Genomic DNA, 18217 nt, shown 5'->3' on the forward strand with positions numbered 1-18217 from the left:
ATTAAGGAATATCTGGTAAATAGGGGAGAGAGAAAGAGATGGAGGTAAAGGAGGGAGAGAGAGAAAAAAGGTGCCTAGTATGGTCTATTCGTATAAGGTTGGATTTTTTCGTCTAACCTTTTGCTTGTTTTAGAAAGAAAGAAGAAACGGAGGAAGGAAACATGGATATAGGAAGAAAGAGGAATTATTAAAGAATATCTGGTAAATAGGGGAGAGAGAAAGAAATGGAGATAAAGGTGAGAGAGAGAAAAAAGGTGCCTATATATATGGTCCACTCGTTTTAGACTAGGATCCCCAGGACTTTCCATTTTCTTATCCAGGGTTTTTAAGGGGAAATAAAGGTAAAATATCCATGTACTAACCTATTAACCTGGGCATCATAGGCACTTAAGTATTGTGGATCAGAAAAATGACACTAAAATATGGTCTACGGCCTACACAAACAATAACAGAGGATAATGAGGCATATAGTTACCCATATAATCCAACCTGACCTTTCAATACACACTTCTCACTAATAACATTCTTAAGACACATCAGACATTAATAATTTAAGAGTTAACAGGACAAAACAACATCCACGAGTCACCAAGTTCCTCACTCACACCTATGGAAGCGAATATGATGAGAGATTCGACATGGTTAACTCTTGCATTGGAAAGTTGGACTGCGCATATTATCGTGAAAGCATTTAATATTAACTTCATAAACTCTCAACACTGCTAAGGTCGTTAAATTATACCCCTGTGAAGTTTAGAAGAGTTTTAAGAGAGAATGGTGAGGCAGGAAAGAGTAGGAAGAATTATATGATGTAAGATATTGCAGTAATGTAATGAAACCTGATGAAATACAAGTTACAGAAGGGGACAATATATAGTTTTTATCTAATTAAGGTTATAGAAAGACTAGCACACGGTCCATCAACGCCATATAAGGAAGAAAGGAGAAAGTATCGAGCCAGGAAGGAAAATAAGGTTGAAATCAGAGTGTAAGGAATGAAGGGAAAAAAAAATAAGGAAGGAAGGAAGGAACTATAGAATTAATGTGACGAAATTAAAACAATGCAAAACACGAAGATAATATCACATTGACGTAAAATAAGAAATGCCCCGAAGGAAACACGGGATCTGTAGAGACTGAAAATTATCTAATCTGGGAATCAAAATGCGTTTATGTTCCTTGAGACAGATAAGATAAATAGATAAATAAATAAAGATACAAAAAAACAGACAAACCCGATGAAATAAACAGTGTATAAAAAAAAGGAAGCGGTTGAATTATCTTATCTGGGAATTAAATTGTGCTTATGTGCCCTAAGACATATTTCCTGGATAAGATAAATAAATAGATAAATAAAACAGACAAAACCAATAAAATAAACAAGTTAAAAGCCGTCCCGAGGAAAAGAGGGAGAGGCAGGGGGCCCGTTTTCCCTTGTCAAGAGAGGCAAAATTATATCTTATTTGGGAACTAAATTATGCTTATGAGCTTGAAGGCATATTTTCTGAATAAGATAAATAAATAGATAAATAAAACAGCCAAACCCGATAAAATAAAAAAAAGTTAAAAGCCGTCCCGAAGAAAAGAGGGAGAGGCGAGGGGCCCGCTTTCCCTTGTCCAACACACCTCAGCCAGACGTGAAACCCGAAGCCACCAGTTCGAGCCCCGCCACCATGTCTGAGAGCGACTGGGACACCGTGACAGTGCTCAGGAAGAAGCCCCAGAAGTCGTCGCAGCTGAAAAGTGAGCAGGTGAGGTCGGGCGGGGCGAGCCAGGTGTGTGTGAGGGGCCAGAACCAGTGTGTGGGAGGCGTGCTGGTGACAGGTATGTGCTAACGTGTCCGCGGGTGTGCCGGGCCAGGCCTGTGTTGAGGGCGGCGGTAACCAGTGCCCGGGGAGTGGCTTAGAGGGCCAGGTGAACTCTGCCTGGCCCTCCCACCCTAATGACCCTGCCCACCTGGCCTGTACTTGCAAACGTGTCCACAGGTATTTCCTGCGAGTACTCGGTTATTTGAGGCGATAATTATTACCTGGGGTCCAGAGTGGCATGGGAGGCATGCTGTTGAGGAAGGGGCAGCAACCTCTTGCAAAGTTAACACCTATATCATGGAATGTCTTGGGTCCCTGCACCAACCAACAACTTGCAGGAAACAGAAGGGGTGGCCGAGGGAGCAAAGCCTCCCCATTAAGGAGTTTGAGGGGGGCAAAGCCCCCTCATTAAGGGGGTCAAGGGGGGCAAAGCCCCCTGTTAAGGGGGTCGAAGCCTCCTCACGAAAGGGTCGAGGTGGACAATGTCCCCCTGTTACGTAGGTTAGCTTAGTTCAAATTTAGTGGTCATGCAGTGCGGGCCGGCGGAAATATGCAGCGTGGGACGGGACTGGGCGGCGGCGGGGGGGGTGGCCCACTGTGCTGGCCGGTGATCTACACTGTGCTGCCCAGGATCTTTATAATCAGAATATTTTTTGTTTGAAGGTTCTAACATGTGATTTCTCAAAGATCAAGCTTGATATTCACCCTATGAGGTTTTTCTAGTATGTTGGGTAATCTGGTATTCATGTGTTTGTAATATATTTTTCAGGCGGTGAACCAGGCAAGAAGAAGTGGTCTCCAGGTAGAAACCAGCTCCAAATGTAAGAATACACCAGTCAATACTTCCCAGTTTTTTACTACCAAGACATTTTGTTAGCTGCACATCTGAAGGTTCAGGCCACATTCCCAAATAGTTCATGGCTTACACACCAATATTAGACAGGCTTTCATGGTGGTAGTGAGAATTCCACAGGTTGTTTCATGAGCGTAGTGATAAAGTTTGACAAGGCTTAGAACTGTACCTCCAATGTGAAAACCACTTGTGAGAACCAACTAATTTCCCTTAGCAATAGTTTGACAAGGCTTCTGTTCCTCCAATGTGAAAACCACTCATGAGAACCAACTTATCTCCCTTTGTGGCTGTTGTAAATATTTTTGTGAGCTGAAAGTGTCTTGAGAATATGGCTGACCTAACTTTTTCACAGCATTGCTAAGTATAAAACAAACTAAATTGTGAGGTACGTGACAAGCCCCTAAAGATCATATTACCATACTGTCAATTAGTACAAGTTAGTAAAAAGAGGAAAAACATATATATAGCACCATTTTCCTCAGCCTTTCCTTCCCTTCCTCATACATAGTGTTAAAACATATCACATTTTTCTTCTATTCTTTCCTTCTCCTTTTTTTTTCTTTATTTCTTATCCTTATTTTCCTCCTCCTCCTCCTCCTCCTCCTCTTCTTTCCCTTTGTTTCCTTCTCCTCTTTTTTTCTTTATTTCTTCATCCTTCTTTTCCTCCTTCTCCTCCTCTTCTTTCCCATTGTTTCCTTCTCTTTTTCTTTATTTCTTCATCCTTCATTTTGTCCTCTTCCTTCTCTCATGTCCCAATTACACGTTGATATTTGCATCAGAACTTTAAATATTTTTGCTTGCAATTCCTACTACTATGACCACCCCTACTACTGCTACTACAATCACACCTACTACTTCTACCACTACAAAAACAACCCCTACTTTAGATGGTGCCGCCTCCAACAAGCAACATGGCACCTCCCTCAACACCGCCAAGCTTGACCGCGAGACTGAGGAGCTCAAACACGAGAAGGTGACGGTGGATGTCGGTCACCTCATACAGAAGGGCCGACAGTCTAAGGGGTGGACGCAGAAGGACTTGGCTACTGTGAGTGTGACTGTGTTTGTTGGGCGGGGATTGATCGAGTGGTGTTGGATGTCTTTGTAAGGGGATTGGGTGCTGTGTGAGGTGTTAAGAGGAGGATTGAGTGTCATTTAAAGTGTTACGAGGATAATTGAGTCTGATTTAATGTGTTCTGAGGAGGTTTGAAGTGAATGTAGGGGGATTGAGTGGTGTTTGATGTGCTTATAGGAGGATTAGATGCTGTGTGAAGTGTTACAAGGAGGATTGAGTGCTGTTTGAGGTGTTATGAGGAGGATCGAGTCTGATTTAAAGTGTTCTGAAGAGAATTGAAGTGTTTGCAGGGGGATTGAGTGTTAGTAAGTAGCGGGCTTTTTTATTTTCATTATTGTTTTCTTTTTTTTTTTACGCCCTTGCACTGTCTCCTCTGCTGTAAAAAAAAAAAAATAATAATAATAATAAAATAAATTCATGTGTTCTGGGGAGGATTAAGTTTCGGATATATTGTTTTACCATATCTAGTTCGCCCTGGCATTACAACATCTAATATCTGTTTCATACTCTACCAAAACCTAATGTATCTACCTTTGTTAGGCTAATAGTAGAATCGGGATCAGTTTACCCTCCCATGTGTCCCTGGTATTACATCATCATCTACTGCATGTTTCAAACTCTCCCAAAACCTGTTAGTATACATATCTACCCTTGTTAGTCTAATAGAATCTCCTTCAGTTTACCTTCCAATGTGTCTTATCAACCACCCGGCATATGACCACAGATGTTGCGGCGACTAAACGAAACTTCTTAACAACCACCTCCTTCCGCAGTACATCAATGAGAAGCAGCAGGTCATCCAGGAGTACGAGCAGGGAAAGGCCGTGCCAAATCAGAATGTCCTCGGAAAAATAGAGAGGGCTATCGGTGAGTTCCGAGCTGGGGAGAGAGAGAGAGGTGGTGTGGAGGGCATTAAGACTCTATGGCTGTGCTCTGAACCGCTGCTTAAGTGTTTATTGGTGGAGTTTATATACAAAACATTCACACGAGATAGACTGAACGCTCGCTCTTCCAGGACATATGTTAAAAGTTGATAGATATGTTTACAGTGGCGTAGGTAAGCTTATAACCATTGTGTGTGTGTGGCTTAACCTGGTAGCAGCGGGGACCATGTTTCTTAATGGTCCCTCTAAGCGAGAAAAATAAGGAAAAATCATCACTCACACAAACCATTTCATAATATATATCAAAGCATTTGTGATCAGTTTATGCGTCATCTATTTTGGGCAGTTTATATCATGGGACAAATTTGGCTCGTCACTGCTACCAGGTTAAGTCCGATCTCCCTCTTCTGTAGTTTAACCTCATAATAATAGTAATATCATAAAGATGTTTAATCATATGTGCTCACTACACTTATATTTAGAAATAGAAACACCCAAAAATCCCTACAATAAATTCCTTCCCACACAAACAAAGACAACATTTGAGCTCAGGCCCTGTATACTACAAATAGGTAAATACATCTTCTAGCACGTTGGTCTATGTATGTATGTATTTGTTTGGCCCCAAGACCTCCAAGCTAAACTCTAAACTAGATTGGTACCCCCTATTCAATATTATTCTCTTTCTACTTCTATCAACTTTCAAGCTAAAAATGTGTGGTGTTACTCAGAGAACATGCCCTCTAACTTCAGTCTCTCCGCAGGGGTACGTAAACTCAAAACTAGCCTGGTACCTCCTATTCAATATTAACTATCCTACTACTGCCAATTTTCAAGCTAGACCCATGTGATGCTACTCAGAGAACATGCCCTTTAACTTCAGTCTCTCCACAGGGATATGTAAACTCAAAACTAGCCTGGTACCTCCTATTCAATGTTACTATTTTACTACTATTACTGACGTTCAAGCTAGACCCGTGTGGTGCTATTCAGAGATCATGCTCTCTCGAATCAGATGTGGTCCCAGGATATGCCTTTGCAATGGCTCCCGGATTTTCTGTTCACTCAATGTTCTCATGCTTCAACGCTTATTTTCTTCTTCAGTTTTCACTTGACTATTTTTTTTTTTCACTGATTTTGCACTTGTGTTTTAGTCGTCTGAACTCTTTGTCTTTCCTTCCTGAGTTTTTTCAATAACTTTTCCTTTCTAACACGAGTCTCTCCACAGGGATACTTAAACTCAAAACTACCTTGGAACCCCCTCTTCAATGTTACTTTCTCACTACTTCTAACTTTCAAGAGCTCATGCCCTCTAACACATGCCTCTCCACAGGGATACTTAAACTCGAAACTAACTTGGAACCCCCTCTTCAATGTTACTTTCTTACTAGTTCTAACTTTCAAGAGCTCATGCCCTCTAACACGTGCCTCTCCACAGGGATACTTAAACTCAAAACTAACTTGGAACCCCCTCTTCAATGTTGCTTTCTTACTACTTCTAACTTTCAAGAGACCACACCCTCTAACACGTGCCTCTCCACAGGGATACTTAAACTCGAAACTACCTTGGAACCCCCTCTTCAATATTACTTTCTCACTACTACTAAGTTTCAAGAGCTCACACCCTCTAACACGCGCCTCTCCACAGGGATTCGTCTGCGTGGCAAGGACAAGGGCCAGCCGTTACAGCCACCAGGGAGCAAGAAGAAGTAAGGCCTGACCAGCTTCCTTGGTTCAGCCGCGCCCTATGCAGGAAGCTTGATCATTACAACTGGGCAGACCTGGCACTTCAGCTTTCAGTCTCTTCCTCGTCCTTAGAAACAACATTCGTCTGTACTGGGCTTAACTGGAGTTGTGTGTTGCTGTGGTGAAGTAACTTGCTTTCAGTTTGTATTTTTTATAGACCTTTCCTCTTTGTATGTAACTTGGTTTGGGGGGCAGTGCTTCCCGGCCCTCCCCATGGAAGAAGAGTGTTAAAAAATGATAGTAACATCGGACAGTTATCCAGGACTGGGCAATTGTAAAAGGTTTTCCTTCTGTGTTTTGTTGAAGAAGCAGTTTCTTGTTGATTGACGATATGCATTGTTATTTCTCAAGCTTGGAAGTGTGTTACGAAATCCTCTTGTCTTGTGCAATGAAGTTTATGTAGGTGTTCATTTCAATTGTTATGGCTAGGTTAACTTAACTGACTTAATCTAAAGTTTAGTGACCCTGACCACCAAAACATAACTGTGCTCCCATCGTAATGAGGACCCCATTGGTTGTTACGCTAGATACTCTTTACTTGCAGAAAGGCAGGACATGGTTCATCAAGACGTGGTTAACATGTTCAATAGTCTCTTTACATTTCTTGGCATACTCAAGCGTTAAACCTTTTGTCAATTTTCTATGGTGTATGCTGAATAAACATTCTGGTAGTTGAGACAGGACTTTCAACCCCTTGGATGTGGATTTCCCACTAGAAGACATCACCAAGCTACAGGAGTGGAACAAAGAGTGGCTGATACAATTCACTGAAGAGAAATGTAAAGGGGATATCCAGCACACCAATACCACATGGGAAACACTCCACTATCCGCCACAGAGGCAGAGAAAGACTTGGGACATGTTACCAGGGTACCAGTGAAGGGATATCCAGCACACCAATACCACATGGGAAACACTCCGCTATCCACCACAGAGGCAGAGAAAGACTTGGGACTATATGTTACCAGGCTACCAGTGAAGGCAAAATCCGTGCCAATCGCAGCGGACAGGTTACAGTGGGCTTATGTCACCACTGTCCCAAAATCACTAATAGGAGTTAAATCTTCAGAAACAAAGGTCAAGTCTACTGTGGGAAGGTGGCAATAACATCCCTCCATAATCCGTGTTGTCAATATAATCACACCAGCTTCAACATACAATTGAATAAGGACTTACATGTCACAGAACAAATGCAAAGTCATCACGGACCGACTGATCACTAAAATACATTGTTAAGGAAATTTGGCACGGACAGAATAAGTTATGCGAGTGCTGCTGTGTGCTCATTTATGGGTCTTAATAATACCCCGTAACATTATCGTAGGAGTGAACAGTACAGCTAAACGAGAGGTACTTAAACCTATCCCTTATAACAGACAAGTGCAACAATAAGAGATCGTATAAATGTGGGACTCCAATGGAACCAATTATGCAAGTACCATTTATGATCGTGATAAAAATTAAAAGGGGTGACCTCTCCCTGTATACTGGAGTCACCCATAAAACACATGTTCGTATATATCTAGCACATTTCAGAGAGCAAATGATCCCTGTAACTGAACTGAACATGTCTCACTCTCCCTTCATCGTCGGTTTTCTTATTAACGCTCGGCTTTTGCACAGGCCATACAAGGACAATCTGAATACTTTCCTCTCACAAATTCAAGTGCTATCACAACCTGACCAACAACATCTATAACTATCAAAACATTACCTCATTTCTCTACAAACTTTAAGAGTCATAACTAGACCATTAGCTAGTCTCTCCATAAACTACAGAATACTAGCAGACCAATGCCTTATCTCTCGTAACAGTCCTGTACCTTATTTCTTCACAAACTTTATAAATAACTACTAGACCATTACCTCTACTAGTCTGTCATTAACTACCACACCAGACCTTCATTTCTCCACAAACTACAAACTAACAAAACCTCATTTTCAGATCGTTACCTGATTTCTCTACGAACTTCTAAAACAACTTCTAGACCATTTATTTTCCCACAAACTACGTAGCTACCAAAACCATTACCTCATTCCTCTACAAACTACCATAACCTCATTTTCAGATCGTAACCTTATTCCTCTACGAACTTCTGAAACAACTTCTAGACCATTTATTTTCCCACAAACTGCGTAGCTACCAAAACCATTACCTCATTCCTCTACAAACTACCATAACCTCATTTTCAGATCGTAACCTCATTCCTCTACGAACTTCAAAAACAATTTCTAGACCATTTATTTTCCCACAAACTACATGGCTACCAAAACCATTACCTCATTCCTCTACAAACTACCATAACCTCATTTTCAGATCGTAACCTTATTTCTCTACGAACTTCAAAAACAACTACCAGACCATTTATTTTTCCACAAACTACGTAGCTACCAAATCCATTACCTCACTCCTCTACAAACTACAAAGCCGTCCCTCACCTCATTTTTCAAGCAGCGTCGACTCCTCATCTGAGCTTAGAATCACTGTCTCCTCCTCAACGGCTAACTGAAGGGGGACAATCTCATCCTTGACCTTAGCAATTAGGGCAACCGTGTCCGACTCCGGGAGGTACGGGTCATCTAAGTTCGTCTCAATGGGGGCAGGCTTAGATTTCTTAGGCTTAACCGAGACTTCCTTCCCTGGCACAGTTTTTAAGTCGATGTTGTTACTGCCGCTGCGATCCCTGGACTGTGGCGAGGCTGTGTTTGAGCTGTGTGAAGTGGTGTCAGGGCTTTGCGAGGGGTGCTTGGTGGTGCGTGAAGGGGCGTCAGGGCTGTTTGAGGGGTGTTTGGGGCTGTGTGAGGTGGCGTCAGGGCTTTGCGAGGGGTGCTTGGTGGTGCGTGAAGGGGCGTCAGGGCTGTTTGAGGGGTGTTTGGGGCTGTGTGAGGTGGCGTCAGGGCTTTGCGAGGGGTGCTTGGTGGCGGCTGTGGCATCGGTCTCCTCCTGTGTCTTGTCCTGGCGTTGTAGTTTTGCCTGCTGAAGGGAACGCTCAACACTGTCCTCCTTGCTGATCTAAGGTATGGGAAGAGAGAGGAAGACGCTGTGTGAGATGGAGAGGTTTTACGATCATTGACGGAATCTTAGAGTGAAAGACAGATGGTGAAAATGGCAAAACGAATGTAATTAAGTACTGGTTACAAAATAGGAATAGTTATGGCAATGATCTGATATGGTAGGAATAGGAATGGTGAAGTGATGCATAATGAGAATAAAAACTAATAAAATGATTAATGACGAAAATAGGTGATGAGGTAATTAATAAAATGTGAGGGAATTAATGTCTAGGTAGAAGTTAAGTACGGAAATGCTAGGTGAAATAATACTAACAACAAGAAGCAGTTGATAACGGAACTATGAACTGTAACAAAACTCTACATAACAAAAACAGATAAAAACCTAATAAATAAATAAAGATATGAAGGAAAAGTCAATAACAACATAGTAAGATGATATATAACAGGGATAACAGTAACAACAAGCAACAGATAACAGAAATATGAACAATAACAAAAACAGATAAAAACCTAATAAATAAATAAAGATATGGAGATAGAGTCAATAGCAACATAGGAAGATGATATGTAACAAGGATAACAGTAATAACAAGCAACATAAAACAGGTATAACACAGGTAAGCTCCAATATACTCCACCTTGATAATAGGAATCGTCTGCATGCCCTGAGAGTCGTCCGAGCTGCTACGATGGTGCCCTGATGTAGCCCCTTTGCCTCCTGCCTTCTGCCCGTTGCTCCCTCTCCTCAGGTCGTCCATCTTCAGTATCGACGGCTCCCTGCGATGCCTAACCGACGGCGCTCCCTTAGTCGGCGTCTCTGGCTCTGGGGGCAGCTTATCAGAGTCCCGCTTGGCTAATCCTCGGTGCGTTCTGGCGGTCTTGTTCACTTCCTGGGTTGTGTTGGGTTCCGGAGCGCTCTCGTCCATGAACTTGTGCTTGACTTTGCTTGCGTATGAGCTCGAGCTTCTACGGCGTTCCCTGGGTGAGTCTACATACGGTCTAGGCTTTGGTTTGGTCGGCGAGTCACGGTGGAGGCTCTCGTCGGACTGTTTCCTCTCTTGGGGTAGTCTGTGGCCTCGAGTCTGGCTACCGTATGATTTCTGCCTCCCTTTTGGCACTCGGGATAAGATGAATTCACCCTCCTCCTTTGCTGGCATCGAGAAGGAGTTCTTTCTCGACTTCCCTCTGTGGTGAATCTCCTGCTCCCTCTCCTTCTCTGGGTACTCCTTCACTCTCTCGTGTCTCTCGGAAGTGCCCTCCCCCCGCATCTTCTCCCTCCCCACCTGCCGTGACTCGGAAAGTGAATCGTCGAACACCTCCGAGTGGCCCAAGTCTGTCACGTCGTCAGGCCACGGCCCCTCGTCCTTGGGCTTTGGGGGGTCACACAAGGCTATGATGGGTCCGTTCTCGGCCTCGGGGGATAAAGCTGAAACGAAATAATGCCTCCGCCATGATGCTGTTTGTGTGACGAGAGTTTGAGGGGAATAGACAAGCTCTCCCTAAGATATCCATGCAGCATTGCCCTTCAGAATAAACGCTTTCTTAACCATAGACAGTATACTATTGAGGCTACATAAATACCTGCTTTCTTAAACATTATCACTACAGTATCTGAATCTACATCAATGCCTCCTTTCTTAGACATTAACATTTTATTATCTTAGGCTACATGAACATCTTTTTAAAACATAAACACTACATTATCTGAATCTACAAAAACACCTCTCATTTTTCTTTTATGCAACAGAGGAAGGAGTCAAGGGCAAACAAACAAAAACAACAACAACATGAAGAAAGTCCAAAATATTATAGAATTCCAAAAGATTACTTGGAAACATTAACCCAGTAGCAGCGGGGATCATGTTTCTTAATGGTCCCTCTAAGCGAGAAAAATGAGAAAAAATCACCACTTACACAAACCATTTCATAATATATATCAACGCATTTGTGATCAGTTTATGCATCATCTATTTTTGGGGGTTTATATCATGGCACAAATTTGGCCCGTCGCTGCTACACGGTAAAGCCACAAATTTGGCCCGTCGCTGCTACCGGGTTAACACTACATTATCTTAAGCTACAACCCCCACCCTAGACATTCCAAACCTTATTATTCGGAAACATTAAAACTACATTATCCGAAGCTACAACCCCCACCTCAGACATTCCGAACCCTAAGCCAGACCTGCGTGAGGCTTCTTGACATGCGCTGCCGTCTTCTCCGGGTCGCTGCTGGTAGCATCTAGTCGAGGCCGCGGTAAGGGCGTGAGAGGAACCACACGGCCCCACCTGGAACAATAATCATAACATCCATATATCTATCTAAATCTCCGATGCCTTGCTAACCCTCAGGAACTTCCTTCGAGGGGGTGGCCGCAGCAGAAGTGTCTCCATCTCTCCCTGTTCTGGCACTCCCTCTGAGCACATTCAATCCTGCTACTACCAACTCTCATAACACCATAACATAACTACAGTCGTCCCTCAAATAGTACGGTTTCCAATAGTTTGGTTTCGGTTTTTCCTGCTCGTCGGGAAATTTAAAAATCCTAAAAAAATCTTCTATGAAAATATGAAAATCCACATAAAACCATAACCGAACTATTGGAAACCGTACTATTTGAGGGACGCCTGTAATATATAATAGTAAGAGTGTTGCAGTGTTCTCGTGGGTTAAGAATATCGAGCCATGGAAATGAAGACCAACAAATGACTGGCTATGACAAACTGAGAAGGACAAGCTAAAAATAAATCAGTAACCGCAAAAAATAGTCATTCCATTAAATTCAAATCATAATACAAAACAACACAAGCAAAAAAGACGATGACCCCTAAACAACTGCCTAGTGTGACCTGACCCCATGTGACGCACCTGGATGTCGGTGTCTCGCTTCGTCCCTTCCCAGAGCGTGCGTCCAGGGCCTTCCTCTTCTCGGCGGACCTTTCCTGACGCAGCTGATCCTGTTAGGCCAAGGGAAGTCATATGATGCGGCAATACTATATCTTAATGTATTTGTTTACCTGAACCTTACCTCACTTCACCTTTATCTAACTTAACCTAACCTTATCAAGCCTCAGACTCACCCTCAGATCACTGCTGGCCTTCCTGAACACTGCCTAACTACCTCACCTTTAACTTAACCTAACCTAACCTTACATTACCTAACTTTATCAAGCCTCAGACTCACCCTCAGATCACTGCCGGCCTTCCTGAACACTGCCTAACTACCTCACCTTTATCTAACTTAACCTAACCTAACCTTGCATTACCTAATCCTATCAAGCCTCAAACTCACCCTCAGATCATTGCCGGCCTTCCTGAGTACTGTCTAACTATTTCTATTTACCTGAAGCAGCCTTACCTTAACTTTATCTAACTTAACCATTACCTAACCTTATCAAGCCTCAGACTCACCCTCAGATCACTGTTGGCCTCCCTGAGCGCTGCCGTGAGGGAGACGAGGTAGTAGATCACAAGGACGAGCAGGAGGCCGGCAGGGATGACCACACCAGGGGAGGAGATGTAGTCGATGATGGGGTAGAGGGAGGGCGGGAGGCCACCTATCAGGGTCGAGGTGGCCAGCTGGTAAATCTTGGGGTAGTCGCTGAAGGGTCCACAGTGCCAGGACGGTTCAAGCCACACCACGGCATACCTGTAACATGGCAGTGATAGTTGTTGTCTTTTAACCCCTTGGCTGCGGATTTCCTACAAGAAGACATCACCAAGCTACAGGAGTGGAGCAAAAAGTGGCTGCTACAATTTCAATGAAGAAAAATGTAAAGTCCTGCACCTTGGGAGGGGATATCCAGCACACCAATACCACATGGGGAACAGTCCACTATCCACCATAGAGGTTGAGAAAGACCTGGCTATATGTTACCAGGCTACCAGTGAAGGCGAAATCTATGCCAATCGCAGCAGACGGGTTAACTCTTGCATGAGGGATTTGGACAGTGTAGTGATGAAAGAGTGAAGATGCTGGTTAGCCCTTTGACTGCGGATTTCCTACAAGAAGGCATCACCAAGCTACAGGAGTGGAACAAACAGTGGCTGCTACAATTCAATACCACATGGGAAACACTTCACTATCCACCACAGAGGCAGAGAAAGACAAGGGAGTGTATGTTACCCGGCTATCAGTGAAGGTGGAATCCATGCCAATCACAGCAGACAGGTTAACTTCCCCCGTAACTCACCCGACAGGCAGCGTGCAGAGGAAGAGCATTGTCAGGAGGAAGAGAAGGTAGAAATTATTGTTATCGGAGGCCTTGAAGACAGTTTCTGGGGGGACATTTGAAGTGACGACTGCCCAGGAACGAACGTAGAGCAGCACCAGCAGCTTGAAGGTGTTGAGGAGGGGAAGGCCTGGCGCGAAGAACATACCCATCCTGTGGAAAGACAAGGTTAGGTTAGGTTAAGAAATCAAGGACGTCAAGTTAAGGAGATGATTAGAGTATTAATAGAGAGATACTGATGGGTGGAGAGCAAAATTGAGAGGCATAAAGGGCATCCCCATTCTTTGATAAGGTTAAGTTAAGTTAGGTTAGGTTAGGTTTCAGAATGGCAGCGCAGCTAAAACAACATAGGTAGGCTTTCTAGTATTTCAGATATAATAAAAAACACTAAGAATGCTCCCCCTCTCTCCCTTTTCCTTCCTTCCTCTCTCTCTCTCTCTCTCTCTCTCTCTCTCTCTCTCTCTCTCTCTCAGACCATCCCTGATTATTAACAAGGTGCAGGATGTTCTCGGCAATCTTGAAGTCAGCGTATCCCGGAAACTGCTTCTCCAGGTCCCAGCAGCAGCACGAGTTGAAGAGACGCACCACCACCGCCCGCACGTACTCCGTCAACACCACCGTCACCACCGTCACCACCTGAAGGAGAGTTACGACGGTGATGATAGGTCTGTCGTCGCTGCTTTTTGTCATCACCATCATCACCACCTTATTGCTAGTTACTTTGGTGATGACAACTTCTATCATCATTACTTTGTCATCACCATCATCACCACTGCACATGACTTCCAACTCTAGCTCATCCCTATGCTATCCAAATCCCTTATGCAAGAGTTAACCAGCATCTTCATTCTTTCATCCCTATACTATCCAAATCCCTTATGCAAGAGTTAACCAGCATCATCATTCTTTCATCCCTATACTATCCAAATCCCTTATGCAAGAGTTAACCAGCATCTTCATTCTTTCATCCCTATACTATCCAAATCCCTTATGCAAGAGTTAACCAGCATCATCATTCTTTCATCCCTATACTATCCAAATCCCTTATGCAAGAGTTAACCAGCATCTTCTCTCTTTAATCCCCATAGTATCCAAATCCCTTATGCAAGAGTTAACCAGCATCTTCATTCTTTCATCCCTATACTATCCAAATCCCTTATGCAAGAGTTAACCAGCATCATCATTCTTTCATCCCTATACTATCCAAATCCCTTATGCAAGAGTTAACCAGCATCTTCATTCTTTCATCCCTATACTATCCAAATCCCTTATGCAAGAGTTAACCAGCATCTTCATTCTTTCATCCCTATACTATCCAAATCCCTTATGCAAGAGTTAACCAGCATCTTCATTCTTTTATTCCCTATACTATCCAAATCCCTTATGCAAGAGTTAACCAGCATCTTCATTCTTTCATCCCTATATTATCCAAATCCCTTATGCAAGAGTTAACCAGCATCTTCATTCTTTCATCCCTATACTATCCGAATCCCTTATGCAAGAGTTAACCAGCATCTTCATTCTTTCATCCATATACTATCAAACTCCCTTATGAAAGAGTTAACCAGCATCTTCATTCTTTCATCCCTATACTATCCAAATCCCTTATGCAAGAGTTAACCAGCATCATCATTCTTTCATCCCTATACTATCCAAATCCCTTATGCAAGAGTTAACCAGCATCATCATTCTTTCATCCCTATACTATCCAAATCCCTTATGCAAGAGTTAACCAGCATCATCATTCTTTCATCCCTATACTATCCAAATCCCTTATGAAAGAGTTAACCAGCATCTTCATTCTTTCATCCCTATACTATCCAAATCCCTTATGCAAGAGTTAACCAGCATCATCATTCTTTCATCCCTATACTATCCAAATCCCTTATGCAAGAGTTAACCAGCATCTTCATTCTTTCATCCCCATAGTATCCAAATCCCTTATGCAAGAGTTAACCAGCATCTTCATTCTTTCATCCCTATACTATCCAAATCCCTTATGCAAGAGTTAACCAGCATCTTCATTCTTTCATTCCCTATACTATCCAAATCCCTTATGCAAGAGTTAACCATCATCTTCATTCTTTCATCCCCATACTATCCAAATCCCTTATGCAAGAGTTAACCAGCATCTTCATTCTTTCATCCCTATACTATCCAAATCCCTTATGCAAGAGTTAACCAGCATCTCAACCCACCAAATCCATGACTGTCAGCTTGATGATCTCCTGCCCGAACATTGTCTCCCAGCACAACTTCCTCAGACGTTCCTGGGACTTGGGGGGCAGCCGCGATACCCATCTCTCGGGGTTGTCTTGCATCGGCTGAACCAGGAAGGAGTGGGCGGTGGTGGGCTCGGCTGTGGTGGTGGGGGTGGTGGTGATTGCAGTGGTGGGTATTGGTGATGTGGTTATGGTGGGTGTGGGTGTTGTGGTGTCTGTGATGGTGGTTGTGGTGGGTATTTCTGTGGTGGGTGTTTCAGTGGTGTTGATGACCTCCTCTGAAATAGAAAATGGGATGTGTTTCAGAGTGTAAATAAATAAAATGGGTCTATTGGAACCCACTTTCACGTAGGGATGACTTATGTATACTTTTCATATCTACAAGAACATTAAAAAAAAACTGGTCTTCTGTCTAAAATAAATAATGTACCACAACATAAATGATAGCCCACAGTGCCCCACACCCTCACCTTCACACACTACAATGAAACACTCCTCATCTTCACCATCTTCACTTTCCACAGATGATGAGTTAGCCGCATCCTCATAGTCCGTCACAGTTTCGACCCCCATAGCAGGTTCGAGCGTCTCACCATCTCCCTCTTCCGTCACCGCCCTCGTAAGCTTTGCCCAGTATGCCCCCCTGTCAGTTGTCGATATATTGAGCGCTGGCACAGTGGGGAGAATCATTTTAATTCCCCATTCCGTCTCATTTTCCTTGGCGTACTCCATTGTGGTGTGGCTCTCTGTTGTGGTATTGCGTTCCGGGTCTGTCAGGTTAAGGTTGTCCTCTGGCGGAAGGTCGTAGGCCACATAATCCTCCTCCTCTTCGTTAGTTGCGTCCGGAAGGTAATGTGCATAGTTGACGCCTACACCCCCATAGTCGTTAATCACTCGTTTGACTCTCCGCGATGTCTGTTCTTCTCTCGTTTCCATACTGGGTTCTCTTTTGGTCTCCTCGTTATCCATGGCTTGCTCTTCGTTAATGGTGATGTGTTCCATTTCTCGAGACGCTTCTGAATGGGTATGCAATTTTTCTTCATTTCCAGACACTTTCTTACTGTTCTTGTCCGTAACTATGATATATTTCTTCCCCTTATACTCCATGGCATTAGAACTTTTAGCTGATGTCTCTTTCTTACCCTCCTGATCTCCCTTTCCCACCTGTATCTCATTGTTTTTGTCCCTAACTATGATATACTTTTTCCCCTTATACCCCACTGCATTAGAATCTTCAGCTGATCTCTTTTTCTTAGCCTTTTGATCCTCTGTGACGGCTGTAGAATATTCCCGATTTTCCCGATTTTGTGTTTGTGGTTCAGACGATTTATCTTTTCCGCCAGCTTCACCTTCCCTCTTGCTTCTCGATCTCCCATCATGGACTCTGGCAAACCTCACAGCATCTTCTTCAGCATCCATCTCCTCCAACTCCTCAAGGCTTCCCATGTAGAAAAGCCTTTGTTTCCCTGGCACCAGACTCAAAAGGTTCACCAAGTTCTTATCCTCTTCGTCCCGTTCAGCGTCTGGAGCCTCCGTCGACGTTTCCATTTTAGCGAATTCCGGCGACGCTCCATCAGTGTTGTTTGTGGCATTTGTAAGTAAGTCTTCCTCGCCTTCCTTAGCCCCTGAAGTGATAGTTGTTGTCTCCACATTAGTAGATTCAAGGGCAGACTCCACCATGCTATCAGGAACTCTCTCAAGGCCTCGGAGTTATTCAAAGTCTCGGGTGTTCTCTCTTCGCTAAGGCTTGGAGATGAGTGCAGATCAAACCCATGAGACGACATACTCCTTGACATATTACCTAAGTCTTCTGGTTGTTCCTCTGACCCCACAGTTCCATTACCATTAAACCCATTACTCCCCCATAGAGGCATTACTAAGGGGGGATCATTGGGGGTGACGCTGCATTTACCCTTATTATCAATACCAAATCAAGTCTCGGAGGAGGACTGTACGATTACCACCAAGCTCTGAAGCGTTGGAAGCCTCGCTCGGATCCATATTAGCTGTGAAATCATTGTCCGTCATCCCTGGTTCTGTCAGATATGGAGTGGATGTCCAGTCTATTGAGGTTACATTCTCCTCGCTAAGATAGACAGGCTCATCCCAGCTTCTCAAATCCACCTCCTTCGCCATATATCGCTCTGGCCAGTCGCTGTAGTTTAACGTGGATGAGGGCGGCTGTGTGTTTAAAGTGGATGCTGCGGATGTGTCTGTGGTGGGTGAGGTGGAGGCTGTGTGTGTGTGGAGAGGGTGTGGAGGCCAGTGGAGGTGGTGGAGCAGGTGGTTGGCATGAGGTATGCAGCCTGGTGGGAGGGAACAGCTAATCTTAGGTCACCTTTGGCAGTGGAAGTCTGGTGGAAAAATGGGATATGTTATTA

At 43.7% G+C, this 18217-nt stretch overlaps 3 protein-coding genes and 1 long non-coding RNA gene across 11 annotated transcripts; 1 reads left to right on the forward strand and 3 right to left on the reverse strand.

Moving 5' to 3' along the window:
- The first annotated feature begins 1583 nt into the window (after positions 1–1583).
- On the forward strand, positions 1584–7042 carry LOC126992994 (endothelial differentiation-related factor 1-like). Its single transcript, XM_050851822.1, has 5 exons — positions 1584–1751; positions 2578–2629; positions 3549–3709; positions 4510–4603; positions 6269–7042. The coding sequence occupies exons 1-5, from the start codon at positions 1674–1676 to the stop codon at positions 6331–6333; spliced, it is 450 nt and encodes a 149-aa protein (XP_050707779.1). The 5' UTR covers positions 1584–1673; the 3' UTR covers positions 6334–7042.
- On the reverse strand, positions 4664–6316 carry LOC126992995 (uncharacterized). The gene is made up of 2 exons (XR_007747230.1): positions 6186–6316; positions 4664–6080 (listed from the first exon to the last, which is right to left on the reverse strand). It is a non-coding gene; the product is annotated as an uncharacterized LOC126992995 (long non-coding RNA).
- Positions 6726–13902, reverse strand: LOC126992993 (transmembrane channel-like protein). 8 transcript variants are annotated; one of them, XR_007747228.1, is made up of 7 exons: positions 13576–13901; positions 12794–13031; positions 12251–12339; positions 11567–11670; positions 10020–10807; positions 8673–9379; positions 6726–8424 (listed from the first exon to the last, which is right to left on the reverse strand). XR_007747228.1 is itself a non-coding variant. In XM_050851821.1 (7 exons), the coding sequence occupies exons 1-6, from the start codon at positions 13764–13766 to the stop codon at positions 8807–8809; spliced, it is 1983 nt and encodes a 660-aa protein (XP_050707778.1). In that variant the 5' UTR covers positions 13767–13902; the 3' UTR covers positions 6726–8522; positions 8771–8806. The 8 variants fall into 8 exon arrangements, 2 of the variants coding, with proteins under 2 accessions (XP_050707778.1, XP_050707777.1); XR_007747227.1 differs by having other exon boundaries at positions 6726–8398; positions 8647–9379; XR_007747224.1 differs by having other exon boundaries at positions 6726–8522; positions 8647–9379.
- On the reverse strand, positions 13828–17565 carry LOC126992992 (proteoglycan 4-like). Its single transcript, XM_050851819.1, has 4 exons — positions 16307–17565; positions 15813–16114; positions 14090–14250; positions 13828–13849 (listed from the first exon to the last, which is right to left on the reverse strand). The coding sequence occupies exons 1-4, from the start codon at positions 17514–17516 to the stop codon at positions 13828–13830; spliced, it is 1695 nt and encodes a 564-aa protein (XP_050707776.1). The 5' UTR covers positions 17517–17565.
- Between the last annotated feature and the right edge of the window lie 652 nt (positions 17566–18217).

This window comes from Eriocheir sinensis, unplaced genomic scaffold (genome assembly GCF_024679095.1).
Source record: "Eriocheir sinensis breed Jianghai 21 unplaced genomic scaffold, ASM2467909v1 Scaffold538, whole genome shotgun sequence".
Classification (NCBI taxonomy): domain Eukaryota; kingdom Metazoa; phylum Arthropoda; class Malacostraca; order Decapoda; family Varunidae; genus Eriocheir; species Eriocheir sinensis.